Consider the following 20,558-nt stretch of genomic DNA (forward strand, 5'->3'; position numbering starts at 1 on the left):
TTCCTAAGAGCACAGTGGCCTCCATAATCCTCAAATGGAAGACGTTTGGGACGACCAGAACCCTTCCTAGAGCTGGCCGTCCGGCCAAACTGAGCTATCGGGGGAGAAGAGCCTTGGTGAGAGAGGTAAAGAAGAACCCAAAGGTCACTGTGGCTGAGCTCCAGAGATGCAGTCGGGAGATGGGAGAAAGTTGTAGTAAGTCAACCATCACTGCAGCAATCCACCAGTCGGGGCTTTATGGCAGAGTGGCCCGACAGAAGCCTCTCCTCAGTGCAAGACACATGAAAGCCCGCATGGAGTTTGCTAAAAAACACCTGAAGGACTCCAAGATGGTGATAAATAAGATCCTCTGGTCTGATGAGACCAAGATAGAACTTTTTGGCCTTAATTCTAAGCGGTATGTGTGGAGAAAACCAGGCACTGCTCATCACCTGTCCAATACAGTCTCAACAGTGAAGCATGGTGGTGGCAGCATCATGCTGTGGGGGTGTTTTTCAGCTGCAGGGACAGGATGACTGGTTGCAATTGAGGGAAAGATGAATGCGGCCAAGTACAGGGATATCCTGGACGAAAACCTTTTCTGCTCTGGACCTCAGACTGGGCCGAAGGTTTCCCTTCCAAAAAGACAATGACCCTAAGCACACCGCTAAAATAACGAAGTAGTGGCTTCACAACAACTCCGTGGCTGTTCTTGAATGGCCCAGCCAGAGCCCTGACTTAAACCCAATTGAGCATCTCTGGAGAGACCTGAAAATGGCTGTCCACTAACGTTTACCATCCAACCTGACAGAACTGGAGAGGATCTGCAAGGAGGAATGTCAGAGGATACCCAAATCCAGATGTGAAAAACTTGTTGCATCTTTCCCAAAACGACTCATGGCTGTATTAGATCAAAAGGGTGCTTCTACTAAATACTGAGCAAAGGGTCTGAATACTTATGACCATGTGATATTTCAGTTTTTCTTTTTTAATAAATTTGCAATAAATTTTCTGTCAAGATGGGGTGCTGAGTGTACATTACTGAGAAATAAAATGAACTTTTTTGATTTTTGGAAAATGGCTGCAATGAAACAAAGAGTGAAAAATTTAAAGGGGTCTGAATACTTTCCGTACCCACTGTAAATCTGTTCTTTCATTACAAAAATGACATCTACTATTCTGCTCTGTGTATTTTTTATTATATATTTAATATGTGAATGGACACTAAATCTAATTAAAGCTGACATATATAACAGAGACTTTATGGGCAATGCATTCTTGGTTAAAAGTATCTTTTTAAACAATGCAATGATATGTCTAGTTAAATATAACTGAATAGGTTATTTTTATTTTAATCATCATCTTTTATTGTTTTTGGCCATTTGTGATAACGATGTGCATCCTCAGGCCTAAAATAAATATAATGGAAGAATAAACCAGGTGGAGTTTGAAGTTTGAGTTCTCAGTGACAGAGATGAATCTACTGTTTTAAATCAACATTTCCTTTATTTAAAACATAACATCCATTGTGTCTTTTCTTTTAGCTGTCTTTTGTGACTACTACAACAGCCCAGGTGAATGCAAATGGCACTACAACCCTTGCCACACACCTGCTACAAGACCTGCTTGAATCCACAAGGAATTTGTAGCAACCCTTTACCCCACCTGGAAGGTAAGAGGTTAACTCACAATGTCTCACCTTACCTCTCATTCATGAGCTTGTTAAAATAGTAAATGTTGAAGTGATTCTATTTAACTTTGAAGAAATTAAGAAAATAGATTCTGGAAAAGAGTACCTGGCAAGCTTCAGCTTCTGTGATTTTTGCAGGCTGTTACCCTGTATGCCCAGAAGATAAGCCCATATTTAATGAGGAGACCCAGATGTGTGTGGAGGAATGTCCAGGTTGCTTTTACAATGGTACTAACGAAATCTGCACACCTGCACCTCCAACTACAACCCCAGTGCCAACTACAACCACACAAACTACAACTGAATCTCAAACTACAACCACAGTGCCAACTACAACCACAAAAGGTCCAACGGAACCTCCCACTACAACACCAGTGCCAACTACAACCACAGAAGGTCCAACTGAACCTCCAACTACAACACCAGGGCCAACTACAACCACAAAAGTTCCAACTGTACCTCCAACCACAACACCAGGGCCAACTACAACCACACAAACTACAACTGAAACTACAACTACAACCCCAATGCCAACTACAACCACAGAAGCTAAAACTCCTACCACTACTCCGTGTATTACAACCTGTGAGTGGTCAGACTGGTATGATGTGCATAACCCTCAAAAGGACAACAGTGACTGGGAAACATACAAGAACATCACAGATAGTGGTCTACAAATATGCAGAAAACCCAGAGAAATTGATTGTAGAGCAACAATTTCTCCTAACAAAGACTTCAATGACTTTGTGAGTGAAACTGGCCAAGTTGTTACCTGTGATGTTGGATATGGTCTGATATGTCGAAAAGAGGATCAGGTCAGACCTCCACGGAAATGCTTCAACTATAAGATCAGAGTATGTTGTGAGGTAGAGATATGTATTACTACAACCCCAGTGCCAACTACAACCACAGTGCCAACTACAACCACACAATCTACACTGAACCTCCAACTACAACACCAGGGCCAACTACAACCACACAAACTACAACTGAACCTCCAACTACAACCACAGTGCCAACTACAACCACAAAAGGTCCAACGGAACCTCCCACTACAACACCAGGGCCAACTACAACCACACAAACTACAATCACAGTGCCAACTACAACCACAGAAGCTACAACTGAACCTCCAACTACAACACCAGTGCCAACTACAACCACACAAACAACAACTGAACCTCCCACTACAACACCAGGGCCAACTACAACCACACAACCTCCCACAACAACCCCAGTGCCAACTACAACCACAGAAGCTAAAACTCCTACCACTACTCGTGTATTACAACCTGTGAGTGGTCAGACTGGTATGATGTGCATAACCCTCAAAAGGACAACAGTGACTGGGAAACATACAAGAACATCACAGATAGTGGTCTACAAATATGCAGAAAACCCAGAGAAATTGATTGTAGAGCAACAATTTCTCCTAACAAAGACTTCAATGACTTTGTGAGTGAAACTGGCCAAGTTGTTACCTGTGATGTTGGATATGGTCTGATATGTCGAAAAGAGGATCAGGTCAGACCTCCACGGAAATGCTTCAACTATAAGATCAGAGTATGTTGTGAGGTAGAGATATGTATTATTACAACCCCAGTGCCAACTACAACCACACAATCTACAACTGAACCTCCAACTACAACACCAGGGCCAACTACAACCACACAAACTACAACCACAGTGCCAACTACAACCACAGAAGCTACAACTGAACCTCCAACTACAACACCAGTGCCAACTACAACCACACAAACAACAACTGAACCTCCCACTACAACACCAGGGCCAACTACAACCACACAAACTACAATCACAGTGCCAACTACAACCACAGAAGCTACAACTGAACCTCCAACTACAACACCAGTGCCAACTACAACCACAGAAGCTACAACTGAACCTCCCACTACAACCACAGTGCCAACTACAACCACAAAAGTTCCAACTGAACCTCCAACTACAACACCAGGGCCAACTACAACCACAAAAGTTCCAATTGTACCTCCAACTACAACACCAGGGCCAACTACAACCACAACAGGTCCAACTGAACCTCCAACCACAACACCAGGGCCAACTACAACCACACAAACTACAACTGAACCTCCAACTACAACCCCAGTGCCAACTACAACCACACAAACTACAACTGAACCTCCCACAACAACCCCAGTGCCAACTACAACCACAGAAGCTAAAACTCCTACCACTACTCCGTGTATTACAACCTGTGAGTGGTCAGACTGGTATGATGTGCATAACCCTCAAAAGGACAACAGTGACTGGGAAACATACAAGAACATCACAGATAGTGGTCTACAAATATGCAGAAAACCCAGAGAAATTGATTGTAGAGCAACAATTTCTCCTAACAAAGACTTCAATGACTTTGTGAGTGAAACTGGCCAAGTTGTTACCTGTGATGTTGGATATGGTCTGATATGTCAAAAAGAGGATCAGGTCAGACCTCCACGGAAATGCTTCAACTATAAGATCAGAGTATGTTGTGAGGTAGAGATATGTATTATTACAACCCCAGTGCCAACTACAACCACACAATCTACAACTGAACCTCCAACTACAACACCAGGGCCAACTACAACCACACAAACTACAACCACAGTGCCAACTACAACCACAGAAGCTACAACTGAACCTCCAACTACAACACCAGTGCCAACTACAACCACACAAACAACAACTGAACCTCCCACTACAACACCAGGGCCAACTACAACCACACAAACTACAATCACAGTGCCAACTACAACCACAGAAGCTACAACTGAACCTCCAACTACAACACCAGTGCCAACTACAACCACAGAAGCTACAACTGAACCTCCCACTACAACCACAGTGCCAACTACAACCACAAAAGTTCCAACTGAACCTCCAACTACAACACCAGGGCCAACTACAACCACAAAAGTTCCAATTGTACCTCCAACTACAACACCAGGGCCAACTACAACCACAACAGGTCCAACTGAACCTCCAACCACAACACCAGGGCCAACTACAACCACACAAACTACAACTGAACCTCCAACTACAACCCCAGTGCCAACTACAACCACACAAACTACAACTGAACCTCCCACAACAACCCCAGTGCCAACTACAACCACAGAAGCTAAAACTCCTACCACTACTCCGTGTATTACAACCTGTGAGTGGTCAGACTGGTATGATGTGCATAACCCTCAAAAGGACAACAGTGACTGGGAAACATACAAGAACATCACAGATAGTGGTCTACAAATATGCAGAAAACCCAGAGAAATTGATTGTAGAGCAACAATTTCTCCTAACAAAGACTTCAATGACTTTGTGAGTGAAACTGGCCAAGTTGTTACCTGTGATGTTGGATATGGTCTGATATGTCAAAAAGAGGATCAGGTCAGACCTCCACGGAAATGCTTCAACTATAAGATCAGAGTATGTTGTGAGGTAGAGATATGTATTATTACAACCCCAGTGCCAACTACAACCACACAATCTACAACTGAACCTCCAACTACAACACCAGGGCCAACTACAACCACACAAACTACAACCACAGTGCCAACTACAACCACAGAAGCTACAACTGAACCTCCAACTACAACACCAGTGCCAACTACAACCACACAAACAACAACTGAACCTCCCACTACAACACCAGGGCCAACTACAACCACACAAACTACAATCACCGTGCCAACTACAACCACAGAAGCTACAACTGAACCTCCAACTACAACACCAGTGCCAACTACAACCACACAAACAACAACTGAACCTCCCACTACAACACCAGGGCCAACTACAACCACACAACCTCCAACCACAACACCAGGGCCAACTACAACCACACAAACTACAACTGAACCTCCCACAACAACCCCAGTGCCAACTACAACCACAGAAGCTAAAACTCCTACCACTACTCCGTGTATTACAACCTGTGAGTGGTCAGACTGGTATGATGTGCATAACCCTCAAAAGGACAACAGTGACTGGGAAACATACAAGAACATCACAGATAGTGGTCTACAAATATGCAGAAAACCCAGAGAAATTGATTGTAGAGCAACAATTTCTCCTCACAAAGACTTCAATGACTTTGTGAGTGAAACTGGCCAAGTTGTTACCTGTGATGTTGGATATGGTCTGATATGTCGAAAAGAGGATCAGGTCAGACCTCCACGGAAATGCTTCAACTATAAGATCAGAGTATGTTGTGAGGTAGAGATATGTATTATTACAACCCCAGTGCCAACTACAACCACACAATCTACAACTGAACCTCCAACTACAACACCAGGGCCAACTACAACCACACAAACTACAACCACAGTGCCAACTACAACCAACAAACAACAACTGAACCTCCCACTACAACACCAGGGCCAACTACAACCACACAAACTACAATCACAGTGCCAACTACAACCACAGAAGCTACAACTGAACCTCCAACTACAACACCAGTGCCAACTACAACCACAGAAGCTACAACTGAACCTCCCACTACAACCACAGTGCCAACTACAACCACAAAAGTTCCAACTGAACCTCCAACTACAACACCAGGGCCAACTACAACCACAAAAGTTCCAATTGTACCTCCAACTACAACACCAGGGCCAACTACAACCACAACAGGTCCAACTGAACCTCCAACCACAACACCAGGGCCAACTACAACCACAAAAGTTCCAATTGTACCTCCAACTACAACACCAGGGCCAACTACAACCACAACAGGTCCAACTGAACCTCCAACCACAACACCAGGGCCAACTACAACCACACAAACTACAACTGAACCTCCAACTACAACCCCAGTGCCAACTACAACCACACAAACTACAACTGAACCTCCCACAACAACCCCAGTGCCAACTACAACCACAGAAGCTAAAACTCCTACCACTACTCCGTGTATTACAACCTGTGAGTGGTCAGACTGGTATGATGTGCATAACCCTCAAAAGGACAACAGTGACTGGGAAACATACAAGAACATCACAGATAGTGGTCTACAAATATGCAGAAAACCCAGAGAAATTGATTGTAGAGCAACAATTTCTCCTAACAAAGACTTCAATGACTTTGTGAGTGAAACTGGCCAAGTTGTTACCTGTGATGTTGGATATGGTCTGATATGTCAAAAAGAGGATCAGGTCAGACCTCCACGGAAATGCTTCAACTATAAGATCAGAGTATGTTGTGAGGTAGAGATATGTATTATTACAACCCCAGTGCCAACTACAACCACACAATCTACAACTGAACCTCCAACTACAACACCAGGGCCAACTACAACCACACAAACTACAACCACAGTGCCAACTACAACCACAGAAGCTACAACTGAACCTCCAACTACAACACCAGTGCCAACTACAACCACACAAACAACAACTGAACCTCCCACTACAACACCAGGGCCAACTACAACCACACAAACTACAATCACAGTGCCAACTACAACCACAGAAGCTACAACTGAACCTCCAACTACAACACCAGTGCCAACTACAACCACACAAACAATAACTGAACCTCCCACTACAACACCAGGGCCAACTACAACCACACAACCTCCAACCACAACCCCAGTGCCAACTACAACCACACAAACTACAACTGAACCTCCCACAACAACCCCAGTGCCAACTACAACCACAGAAGCTAAAACTCCTACCACTACTCCGTGTATTACAACCTGTGAGTGGTCAGACTGGTATGATGTGCATAACCCTCAAAAGGACAACAGTGACTGGGAAACATACAAGAACATCACAGATAGTGGTCTACAAATATGCAGAAAACCCAGAGAAATTGATTGTAGAGCAACAATTTCTCCTCACAAAGACTTCAATGACTTTGTGAGTGAAACTGGCCAAGTTGTTACCTGTGATGTTGGATATGGTCTGATATGTCGAAAAGAGGATCAGGTCAGACCTCCACGGAAATGCTTCAACTATAAGATCAGAGTATGTTGTGAGGTAGAGATATGTATTATTACAACCCCAGTGCCAACTACAACCACACAATCTACAACTGAACCTCCAACTACAACACCAGGGCCAACTACAACCACACAAACTACAACTGAACCTCCAACTACAACCACAGTGCCAACTACAACCACAAAAGGTCCAACGGAACCTCCCACTACAACACCAGTGCCAACTACAACCACAAAAGGTCCAAATGAACCTCCAACTACAACACCAGGGCCAACTACAACCACAGAAGCTACAACTGAACCTCCAACTACAACACCAGTGCCAACTACAACCACACAATCTACAACTGAACCTCCCACTACAACACCAGGGCCAACTACAACCACACAAACTACAATCACAGTGCCAACTACAACCACAGAAGCTACAACTGAACCTCCAACTACAACACCAGTGCCAACTACAACCACAGAAGCTACAACTGAACCTCCCACTACAACCACAGTGCCAACTACAACCACAAAAGTTCCAACTGAACCTCCAACTACAACACCAGGGCCAACTACAACCACAAAAGTTCCAATTGTACCTCCAACTACAACACCAGGGCCAACTACAACCACAACAGGTCCAACTGAACCTCCAACCACAACACCAGGGCCAACTACAACCACACAAACTACAACTGAACCTCCAACTACAACCCCAGTGCCAACTACAACCACACAAACTACAACTGAACCTCCCACAACAACCCCAGTGCCAACTACAACCACAGAAGCTAAAACTCCTACCACTACTCCGTGTATTACAACCTGTGAGTGGTCAGACTGGTATGATGTGCATAACCCTCAAAAGGACAACAGTGACTGGGAAACATACAAGAACATCACAGATAGTGGTCTACAAATATGCAGAAAACCCAGAGAAATTGATTGTAGAGCAACAATTTCTCCTAACAAAGACTTCAATGACTTTGTGAGTGAAACTGGCCAAGTTGTTACCTGTGATGTTGGATATGGTCTGATATGTCGAAAAGAGGATCAGGTCAGACCTCCACGGAAATGCTTCAACTATAAGATTAGAGTATGTTGTGAGGTAGAGATATGTATTATTACAACCCCAGTGCCAGCTACAACCCCAGTGCCAACTACAACCACACAATCTACAACTGAACCTCCAACTACAACACCAGGGCCAACTACAACCACACAAACTACAACTGAACCTCCAACTACAACCACAGTGCCAACTACAACCACAAAAGGTCCAACGGAACCTCCCACTACAACACCAGTGCCAACTACAACCACACAAACAACAACTGAACCTCCCACTACAACCACAGTGCCAACTACAACCACAGAAGCTACAACTGAACCTCCAACTACAACACCAGTGCCAACTACAACCACACAAACAACAACTGAACCTCCCACTACAACACCAGGGCCAACTACAACCACACAAACTACAACCACAGTGCCAACTACAACCACAGAAGCTACAACTGAACCTCCCACTACAACCACAGTGCCAACTACAACCACAAAAGGTCCAACTGAACCTCCAACTACAACACCAGGGCCAACTACAACCACACAAACTACAACCACAGTGCCAACTATAACCACAGAAGCTACAACTGAACCTCCCACTACAACCACAGTGCCAACTACAACCACAAAAGGTCCAACTGAACCTCCAACTACAACACAAGGGCAAACTACAACTACAACTACATCTGCATCTACCCCAACCACTACTCCTTCGCCCAATTGCCCTAACTGGAATAAAGTGGTAAGACACTGACATATCAGGCACATACAATACATACAAACATATGTTTGAACTGGGTCAATCTCAGCTGGTACTCTGTGCAGTTAAAAATCGACCTCCTAAAAACAAGGACTTCATCTGTTACTTTTCTTTTTTCCTGTCTGAAATCATGCCGAAATATGATTGGATTTAATCGAAGGAGATATAATTATCCATGTATGTTGTCCGACAAATCCGCTACCAATTGATTTTTTAAATTTTATCGATCCTTTGAACCGCACACAGTTTGTATCTGATCCGACACAGGTGTACCATCATATATGGGGTGGCTGTGGCTCAGGAGGTAGCGCGGGTTGGCCATTAATCGGAAGGTTGGAGGTTCAATCCCTGGCTCCCCCTGGTTGCATGTCAAAGTGTCCTTGGGCACGATACTGAACCCCGAATTATTCCGCCAGTGTATGAGTGAGTGTGAAAGTTAAGGTGAATGCAGATGTAGTGTAAAAGCGCTTTGAGTGGTCGAAAAGACTAGAAAGGCGCTATACAAGTACAGAGCATTTACATATATTACACCTTGTTTTGTTATGCTGTGAGGCTATTTTTAACGTAGAAATGTACAATGTCTCTGATCATGCGCCTTTTTATTTGACGTTTCACTTCCCTGTCATCAAGCAATGCACTCTACCTCTTATCTGCAGGATGATTTGTAAAATCTTTTTATATTTGGTTCATAGGAGTCAGAAGTCAGAGGAATGCAATCATCTCATTGTACACTTTATTTAGTTTTTGCTTAATGATGCTGTTTTGACTAACAATAGTGCATTGATTATTTACCTCTCCTCCACTATGTAGGGCAAGAGCCTGCAAGACTTAAAATCAGGCAAAAACATAAAATAAAAAGTGTTGTCAAGCTAATGTGATAATGTGGGAAAGTGCTATTTATAGCATTTTGAGACCTTACAGCCTCTTGGACTCAATCGCTTAGGTGACGTCAGTTAAGTCTGTGTTGTAGTACTCAAGACCGGTCTTAAGACCACTTTTTGATGGTCTTGGTCTCATTTCGGACTCAACCACATTTGTACTCGGTCTTGTCTCAGTCTCGGACTTTGAGGACTCAGAATTTTATTTCAACACCAGTCAAGACCATAACTTTGGGAATATCAATAAATAGTTTTTGCATTGTCTGATCTATTTGTTAACATCCTTACTTTGATTGGATGTAAAATGTATTGCTTCAAATGCAATCAATAACTAATTAGTTTAGTTATTGGGTGCTAATTAAAAATGTTCTGTTCCCGTAAACGACTTTGACCCCCACCCGCGATAGTAAGCATGGAAAGGAGTGTTGAATAAAGATGCTTATGTTGAATTATGTTATTCTTAATGTTTGGATGTGGGGGTTTTAATGAGAATGTGGATCTTTCAGATCAATTTGAGAAGTAACTATGATCTCGTTCCACATTTTAGAGTTGTAATGTGGGGAACTGTTCTTGGTCTTGACTCGGTCTCACCCTCCCTCAGTCTTGGTCTCGACTTGGTTTTGGTCTGGGCGGTCTTGACTACAACGCTAGCCACCAGCCTTCCAGTTTTTAAATCACAACCAAAAACGTACCTTTGCTCCTTGGCTTTTAACCCAGTTTGGGAGTTGTATGTTGCTATTTTGTATGTTGTCATATTTGTTTATTGTTTTATTATTGATTAATTTATTTGTTCATTTCAACGTGCAGCACTTTGGTCAACCTGGTTGTTTTTAAATGTGCTTTATAAATAATGTTGGATTGGATAGGATTGGATGAGCTGTCATAAATATAACAGGTAGTATTTTGTGCAAAAAAACGTATCTCCCATTTTTCTTTTTACATCAGCAAAATGAGACATTTCATCTTTACAACTGTATCATGGCCAGATGCATTGAGAACAACAGGATTGACACATTTTCTCTTGAGTGTCCACCCATGGAGAAGATCACTTGTACCAATGGAAATAAACCAGTTCTTGTGTACGATGAGTACCACTGCTGCCAACATTATGCTTGTGACTGTAAGTGTTTTTGTATTTAAAAGAATGCTTCACAACGTATAATCACTGACTTGTAGAACTTACAGCTTTTTGTTTGTGTACAGGTGTATGTGAAGGCTGGGGAGATCCTCATTACATCACATTTGATGGACTTTACTACACTTATCAAGGAAACTGTACTTATGTCTTGATGGAAGAGATTTCACCAAAATATAACTTGAAGATTTATATTGACAATGTCTTTTGTGCTCTCACTGACAATGTTTCTTGTCCTCGATCTATAATTGTATTTTATGGATCACATTTTTTCAAACTGAAGAATCATAACGTCATTGGAGCACCAAAGTTGGAGGTAAAACAAGACTGTGTGAAATCCTCATCATCATCAAATATATTTTTTTAAATGCACGCCATAAACTAGAGTAGATTATTACTGTCAATGTATAGGCCACATTTCCATGGAATAATTGTAATATAGACAGGTTGTTTTAAAATATTATATTGATATATTGTATATTTATATTTTCCCTGTAGGTGCTCAAAGATGACGCACCTCTGAAACTACCTTATTCACTAGAACATGTTGAAATCTCAAATTCTGGCATTAACCTGGTGTTGGAGATCCCTGACATAAAAGTGGTAATTCGTTTTGGAATAACTGGCTTTAGTGTTGCCCTTCCCTTTAAATTTTTTGGCAGAAACACACAGGGACATTGTGGTAAGAACATCTCTCTTCACAGTTGCCCTATTAAATCATTTTCTTGTGTTTACACTCCAATATTAACTGTGTTGTGATTCTACTGTCAGGAACATGCAATAACAACCAGGCTGATGACTGCATGTTACCTGGAGGCAGGCTGGAGAAAAGTTGTGCCTTGATGGCCGACCATTGGGTTGCAATAAACATTTCTCAACCTAACTGCCCACCTGTATCGCCACGTCCGCCACCCGGTCCATGCCTGAGCAATCCAAACTCTATGTGTGAACTGCTGAAGAGCAGGTAGAGGTTCTCTAATCGATTGTAGTAGTTCACATTTAACCCCATAACTTTATTAAAAGCAAGTAAAATACATTAATTGATAATTTTGGAAGTTTTGTGTTTTGAACCTCAACTAAATTTAAGATATTTGTTTTATGTTCATTTTTTCACAGTGTCTTTGCAGAGTGCCATAGCTTTGTCTCTCCTGACAATTTCTACCAAGGTTGTGTTTTTGATAGCTGCTATGTTTCCAATCCAAATGTGGAGTGCTCAAGTTTGCAGACTTATGCTGCTGCCTGTGCTCAGGCTGGGGTTTGCATTCATTGGAGGAATCACACCACACTGTGTGGTAAGCAACCTGTCATTATTTTAAGTTAAATAATTTTTCCTTTTAGTATTGGAAAGGTTACTACTTACATTTTGTCATATACAGTTTGTAAGCGGTATGTAAAGGGATTCTAACAACTATGTTGAGATATTTTCTTTGCTAATAGCCATTGCCTGCCCATCAAGCAAAGTTTACAAGCCATGTGGTCCTGAAGAACAGCGAACCTGTGAAGACAAGTAAGTTTTAATGAAAAGGAAGCCTATTAAGTTTTTTTGTGTTCTTATCATACATACATATCATACTAGATAATAGTAATTATTGAAGAACACAGTGTATTAGTTTAGTTTATGCCATATTTTAACAGTTTTCTTTGCTGGACCTGGGGTCTCATTTATAAAACTGTGAATAGAATCCTCACAAAAATGTACATGCGCCCAAAAACCAAAAATGGCATATGCCAAAAAATATTCAGACTTATAAAACCGTGCGTAACACTTGTAAGCAAGTTACCTTTATAAATCACAATCAACTTGAAATTTGCCGCATGTGAAGGAGCGCCATGTCCGACCCTTCAAACGCCCATAGTTGCCAATAAATGGTCAGTGAAACGCCCCTCATTAATATTAATAGGTCTTGAACAGGGCCGTTTCCAGGCTCTTGAAACATTGGGGGCTTAGCCCAGCACAGAAATCTTTCATGTTTCAACCCCCCCACCCCCCATTGCCGCCTACCCAAAGTACTTCTATAAAGCAACAGTAAATTATATATGTATATATGTATAGCCTACATTTATTATGAACTTTATAATTACTACTGATAATAATTAACACAGATAATATTAAATTGGGGGATCTGGGGGTCCTCCCCCTGAAAGATTTGGGCTTTAACACTGAATTTTCTGCACTGTGATTTCTTTGCACCAATTTATTGAGGAAATGTCTGAGGTGACAATTAAAAATAAGAAGAATATACTGTAATATAATGCAGGAAGGCTGTCAGGCATTCTGTATTGCTGTCAGATATGTTTCTCCTGTAGATCAATCTTTCTGATACAGTTTAATCCCAGCTGAGTCTATATTCATGCAGGCATACCCGAAGTACCCAAAAGTCTTCTTAAATGTGCATATGGCACCTTTTCACCTCAATGCTAAATTAGCTTAATTAACGAAAGATTTTGAGCATTAAACACTTAATTTCCTGAATTCTGGAGACATTTTCTGCACCAATTTATGATGGAAATGTCTTTATTTTATAAAGGACAAGGACAAAATTTAGGTGGCAGGTGATAATTCAGAATATAAAAATATAGTACAATGTAATGCAGTAATCAGTAGCTTGTTTGTTTTTTAGATTATATACTATATATCGGTTGTTTTCGCGCGTTTGGCTAATTGTTATTTTTTTGGCCCACAACACAAGAAACAGCTGAGCAGGGGGGGTGTTGTAAGAGATGTGATTGGGCCTGCCCAGTTTAGGCCTATGCTTTATGGGTCAATCCTTGGCCCATTTTTTAAAAAACAGTTAGGCCCTTATAAATAAATAATTTGACTTGTAGCCTACTAAATGAGACAAAAGCACTGCTCTTCATCAGAGGAAGAAAACCGAAACTGAAAACAGTTGCGATCAGACAGAAATATCAAAACGATTTCACTCTAATGTTCCCTTCAGCAATTCTGAAAAAGTGCAGATCACGTCGCTTTAGAGGGAATGAAGCATCCTGGAGCAGAGAGACAGTCAAACAGAGCAAAGTGTCTCTGAGCGAGTGGGACAGAGACAGCAGGACACAGAGCGACAGGTGTTGGTGTCGCGGTCAGGTGTGTCAAGAAAAGAGAGTAAACCAAATGCATTCCACCTGTGTTTAAACATTTATTTAGGCTATACAAACACTCCACTCACTTAACGAAATAGCCTGTGACTTGTTGTAAATGACAATAAAATAGCCTAGTGTTATTTTTCCATAATGTGTTTTTACAAGCAGCGCATCACATCCACACGCTGGCGCACATCGTTTGGCTCGATAAGGAAACGAACATGTGATAAGAATACATGAAACTTATTTATGAGAATAAATTTCAATGCATGCAAGTAGGCCTATTAATTAATATGATTCCTGATTAAACTGTCCAACATATTTGAGGTGTTCTTTTGCAGAAACAAATATCTCCGTTTGTGTTTATTATCCTCAGTCATGGTTTTTGTTTTGCGTCACAAATTATCCCACTTCAGGGAAAATCAATCAAAGGAGTGTATGATTATTTGGAAAGGCTTTAAGCCTATACTACTCAGAGGTAATATTTCGATATATTTTACACAGTAGTAGGCCAATTCATTCCAAACTGTTTCATCCTTCGGCCACGTGAGTCGCCGTTTCTCATTTCTCCTCTATATGTGCTTAGGCATGGTTCAGAGTTTACTTATGGGATGCACATTTTCCCTCAAGTTTGTTTTTTATAGATCACAACCTTTGCTTGGGAAGTGGCTTAGACAAGCTTCCAGCCCTGTTTTGTACTGTTTATAAATGAGACCCCTGGCCTTTATCTGTCAGGTTTAAAAACTTCAGGACAATCTCAGAATTACCCTTAAAACACATCAATCACACAACTTGAAACTTGAAGCAGCTCTTCTAAAGTGAACTAAGCACTTAATAATGACTCTGTATTGATGATGTTTGACACAAGTGCTGCTTTAAACACTATTGATCATGCTATCCTACTGAACGAGCTAAAATAGTGGGTGAGTATTTCCATAATAGTTCTGGACTGATTCTCTTTATATCTGTCAAACCGAAAATTGTATCTTTCAATTAATGTATTCACTGCTCCTACTGTACAGATAACATGCTGTATACCTCAAAGATTAGTTATGGAACTTGCATTTTGTTTTCACAATGTATGCAGCAATTAGGTCATGTTATGCAGACACCAATTTAATTCTGTCAAAAACTAGTTTGGAACCCAGAAGCAGACTGGAAACAGACCAGGGGCGGTTAATGTAATTTATTACAAATGCAGTCTTAGAAAATGGTAGCAGGCAGATAAGTGGAGGCAGGCAAAAAAGCAAGGCAGGCCAGAGTGTAGCTGGTAAGTCAGGCTTGAATCTAGTAAGGGCAATGTAGATTGAACAGGCTGGCAGGTCAGTGTGAATGGTTGTTGTCCAGAGGTGATACAAGTTAGGATGGCAGCCAGGTAGCAAAGGTTTCAGCCAAAAATACAATTTGCAACGTTCAGAGCTAGAGCACACACTCTTGGTGTTGCTTTTAAACTTATAGATGTTTTATGTTATTATGTTATGTTTTTTTGCTGTTGTTTTCACATGTGTGATTTATGCTGTCCACTGCAATGGATGTTCACATATTATTGTTATTGTTATGAATTAACTGTTTTTGAGATGTGAAAGGAGAAACATTAATGTTCTTTCTTGATGACTACATATTCCAGTCCTGACAAACTCACCAAGAACTTCACTACTGAGGGTTGCTTTTGTCCTGATGGAATGACACTATTCAGCAAATACTCTGACAAATGTGTTGAAAATTGTGGTAAGTGTAGTGTGTTTAAGTTCAGATCAATCTACAGAGTATAGAATAAGTTGGTAGAGAATAACTTATAGAATTGGTGGTTACAGCCTTGGTTCCTCTTGCATACACGCTGAAGTGTCCTTGAGCAAGACTCCAAATTGCGTGGTGTATAGGGGGGGAATGAATCACTTTGAACAAAAGCTTCAGACAAATGACTGCTACTGCAAACTACTCCTCCCCTTCTGTTACGGTTTGGTGTGGGTGAGGCAGGGTTGAGCTGGTTGGAGGACCCAAATGCAGGACGCAAGGCAGAGGAGGAGCGGTGAACCGAGGTGATTTATTAGAACAAACAGAAGGCGAGCACCCTTACTGACTGAGTGGCTGATAGAGTCCAAAACAAAGGTAGTTCCTAACAGAAATCCAAAATCCAGAGGGACAGGGTGACAAGACAAGCAAGGCTGGTTACAGGAAGATAGAGAGTATACACACGACAGACTGGGGGGTAACATGAACAATGACCAGACAAGGGCTGAACAGAAAGACCACACATATATACCAGGGATAACGAGCAGGGCGGGAGCAACACAGGTGACAGACATGAGGCTAACGAGGCAGGCAGAGAGAGAGCAGAGGGGAGAACAGAGAGACAGTCAGGCAGAGGGATACTGGAGGGAATAGACATGACACAAGTTACTGAACACATAACAGATCAGAGAAATAAATATAAATGAATAAAGACACAAGCAGACACATCCCCACTGAACTAACACCAACAAGGAAAACAGACCGAAGCGAAGTAAAACACTGAACTGGAAACTAAGGCATCAAGAAGACAGACATGAGTGACAGACAGAGACGGACATGAGTGAACCCCAAAACACAACAGACTATATAACTGATACTGGACACAGGACAGAACCCAAAAAACTAAGACATAAACCGAGACACAGAACGAGGAGCTAAGACACAGAATACAGAGCAGACTAAACTAAAATAATGCAGACGAGGAACAAGAAGTAAATACTAAAACATAACCGAGGCACAGGACTGGAACTACAACTCATAACACCTTCTGTCTATCTTATTGATGTAATATAATGCAGCAGCCATTACTATGGTGGGATCTAATTTTTAAACCCACATAATAGTGCTATTGTTAACCGTTCTGCTTTTTGCACACCTTCTGTAAAATATCCTACACATTAAAACATGATCTAGACCTCTAAAAAGACTTTTCAACACAATTTCACATTTGCGTGTGTTTGCACTGGCCTGTGCTGTTGTCAGCAGCTCCAACAAATAATTTACTCCATGAAGTTATTTTCATCTTCATTTTCATCCAACCAAACTCTCTGCATGCTTATGTTTTCTTGCCACAAACAAGAGAATGTTTTCAGATTTTCATTAAATTGTTTATTCTGTCTGATTAAATATAAAACATCATTGCATATTTGATTTAATAACCTTTAAACAAAGTCAGCACTTAAACATCAATTCTGTGGGTCTGTCAAGAGTTGTGTGTTGTTGGTGTTTTTTCTCTCAGAAAATGAGCCTTCATCATAACCAATTTTGGTATTGCATATAAAAAATACCCACTTACACAGACTACATTCATCAATCTGATGGCGTGATAACCAACTGTTATCAGTCAGTGAAAATCTTCACTTTGACGAGGCCACTGAAGTTATGGTGGCTTTTGTAAAGCGAGTGTACCACATCAATCAGCCAGCAGATTGGTCAACATAATGTCAGTCATAAAGCCCTGAATTGCTAATAACTGTGTTCCAACAGGATGTCTTGATCCTGAGGGCATTCCTCGTAAGGTCAGCCAAGTCTTCTTCTCATGTTCAGTTAAAATCCTAACCATTGTTGTATTACTTGCAAGAGACACTGATGACACTACTCTGTTTTTTTCTTCAGTTTAATGAGATGTTTGAGTACAAATGCCAAAACTGCATCTGTGAGGAGTCCACCAAGACTGTGTCTTGCAAGCCTAAGGTGTGCCCACCACCACCTCTAATAAACTGCACTGGTCCAGGGTTCGTCATTGTCCAACAACCGGATCCCATAGACCCCTGCTGTTCTATCTATGTTTGCCGTAAGACACATTACCTCAATGCACATTTGTGTTTTAAAATTTTCAGATTACTACTGATGGTGATTCCTGAAGATTACTCTGAATAATTACTGTTTAATTATCTCTACAGAATGTCAATATAACAGTTGCCCAGTCACCAGAATGGACTGTCCGGTTGGATTTACTTTAGTTGTCAGTGTTCCTGAAGGGAAATGCTGTCCAGAACATACATGTGGTGAGCTCATTTATTCACAGTTTGAAGTTGTATAAAACCTATTGATGGCAGTGATACTTTTAACACAGTTTCCATTGTCTTGCTCTTTTCTAGAGCCTAAAAGAGTTTGTGTCCACGAAGAAAATGAATACCAGGTAAACAAGAAAAGGGATTGCACTTATCTTTATGATTTTATGACTGATGCTGCCCTTCTGAATGGCTAAAATACAAACATGAACATTTCCTCTTTGCATTTCCTAGCCTGATTCTTCCGTTCCTGGTCCTCCATGTCAGAGTTGCACCTGTACCAATATGGTGGACTCAAATTCTAAACTATTCAAAATAGTTTGTGAGTTTCAGCATTGTGAACAAAAATGTGAAAAGGTGAGCAAGATGTACTCATATTCACATAACATAAAATGCAACTTGTTATTCTCAGAATGTGTTTACTTGGAGCGTGAATTTGTAAAAATGGACTTTGTAACTAAATCCTCCCCTCTTTCTTTCAGGGATATGAATATGTGCGAACTGATTCAGATGAATGCTGTGGAAAGTGTGTACAGACACAATGTGTCGTCAACGTTAATGGTACCAAGCAACTCTTGATGGTAAGTTGGATCTGTTGGCTATGACTCCACATGTTCATGTTTAATAGGTTAAAGTACCTCAGTATTTTGATATCTGTGTGGATTCTGGCTTGTGTGTGTTTGTTTGTCTGTACTTCCATCTCACTGCTCTCCAGCAAGGTCAAACCTGGTCACCACCTGAGAATAAGTGTGAGCACTACACATGTGATAAAAGTGGTGAGACTTTAACAACGACCAGATCACACATTGTCTGCCCGCCATTCAAGCAAAGCAACTGCCAACCTGTAAGTATCACTTTCAATAAATTATTCTCCATTGACTAAATAAATGCTGTTGATGTTACCAAATCATTTTCTGAAAGCAAACAACATCATCCCTTTTGAAAATAGTTTGATATGTTGTTTATTTTCCTTCTTAGGACACAATTCAGACTGCAGCAAATGGCTGTTGTAAAATTTGTGAGTATGACATTTTCTTTACTTTTAAATAGAAGGTACTTAAATGAAAACAATAAAATAAATTGTATGTCTCTTTTGAAAAGGTGTGGAGAGGGAGAGGGCCTGCAAATTACAATTACAATCAACTCAGATTATGTTCGGGAACTGTCAGTCATACCAGGAAGTAAATATGACCTATTGTGAAGGATCCTGCAACACTTTCACCAAGTAACCATGATATTATAATATTTCTCATTCCTCTGGAATATCACAAACCTATTAAATTTGGTCATTTTAAAAATGTAGGTATAGTTTCTGCAGATTTTGAGTGTATTAATCAATCCTGCCTTTGCTTTCTTCAGGTACTCTGAAAAAGCAGCGACTCTGCAGCATTCTTGTTCCTGCTGTAAGGAGACACTCTTCAGCAATCGCACCATTGACTTGCACTGCCTGAATGGAGATGTGGTTCCCTACACATACATCCATGTGGAGGGTTGTAGCTGTAGCCCCACAGACTGCACCACAGCTGCTGGACAACCTGCTCGCAGGAGGCGACGCTTCACACTGGTGTAATAAAATATGTCATCATATTAATGTATCCATGATGAAAAATTTTAATCCCATATTGTCTTCACAATCATTTATCTCTTTCAAAATAATTGCCATTGTAGAGAGAGTATTATATCCATTGATCAAATAAAAAGATGCAACGTCTCATTTTTTCTATTGTCTTGTTTTTGCAATTTTAATTTGTATTGTAGCATTTGGGTTTTTAGTGATATTACTTTTGTTATAATTGATAGTTATAATTATAAATAATAACAGTGCAGATTATTAATAATTTTTTTGACAAGATAACATATAGAACCAATGTACCAATGTAAGCAAAAGGATACATTTTCTTTATTCTGTTATTACTCACAATGCAAAAGTGTGCTAGTATTTTGTATTTAATGAATAGGACAAGTTAAGATATTACATAATTT

The 20,558-nt window shown here is 40.9% G+C and overlaps 1 protein-coding gene across 1 annotated transcript in view; it reads left to right on the top strand.

Moving 5' to 3' along the window:
- LOC119893786 (mucin-2-like) overlaps positions 1–20,281 on the top strand; it is a 30,780-nt gene extending 10,499 nt beyond the window's left edge. Inside the window, 25 exon segments of the mRNA XM_038706121.1 lie at positions 1,524–1,580; positions 1,583–1,651; positions 1,808–2,610; positions 2,613–2,986; positions 2,989–6,000; positions 6,036–7,044; positions 7,102–7,974; positions 9,133–9,438; positions 11,280–11,454; positions 11,538–11,785; positions 11,968–12,151; positions 12,241–12,433; positions 12,586–12,761; positions 12,907–12,976; positions 16,178–16,278; positions 18,049–18,080; positions 18,178–18,355; positions 18,465–18,569; positions 18,663–18,703; positions 18,810–18,932; positions 19,058–19,156; positions 19,291–19,419; positions 19,554–19,593; positions 19,677–19,800; positions 19,935–20,281. Of these exon segments, the coding sequence (XP_038562049.1) occupies positions 1,524–1,580; positions 1,583–1,651; positions 1,808–2,610; positions 2,613–2,986; positions 2,989–6,000; positions 6,036–7,044; positions 7,102–7,974; positions 9,133–9,438; positions 11,280–11,454; positions 11,538–11,785; positions 11,968–12,151; positions 12,241–12,433; positions 12,586–12,761; positions 12,907–12,976; positions 16,178–16,278; positions 18,049–18,080; positions 18,178–18,355; positions 18,465–18,569; positions 18,663–18,703; positions 18,810–18,932; positions 19,058–19,156; positions 19,291–19,419; positions 19,554–19,593; positions 19,677–19,800; positions 19,935–20,145 (8,732 nt within the window). The 3' untranslated portion in view covers positions 20,146–20,281.
- Positions 20,282–20,558: the final 277 nt, after the last annotated feature.

The sequence above is a fragment of the Micropterus salmoides genome, unplaced genomic scaffold, assembly GCF_014851395.1.
Source record: "Micropterus salmoides isolate LMB-PRFRI ecotype aquatic unplaced genomic scaffold, ASM1485139v1 Ms_hic_scaffold_8, whole genome shotgun sequence".
Lineage (NCBI taxonomy): Eukaryota > Metazoa > Chordata > Actinopteri > Centrarchiformes > Centrarchidae > Micropterus > Micropterus salmoides.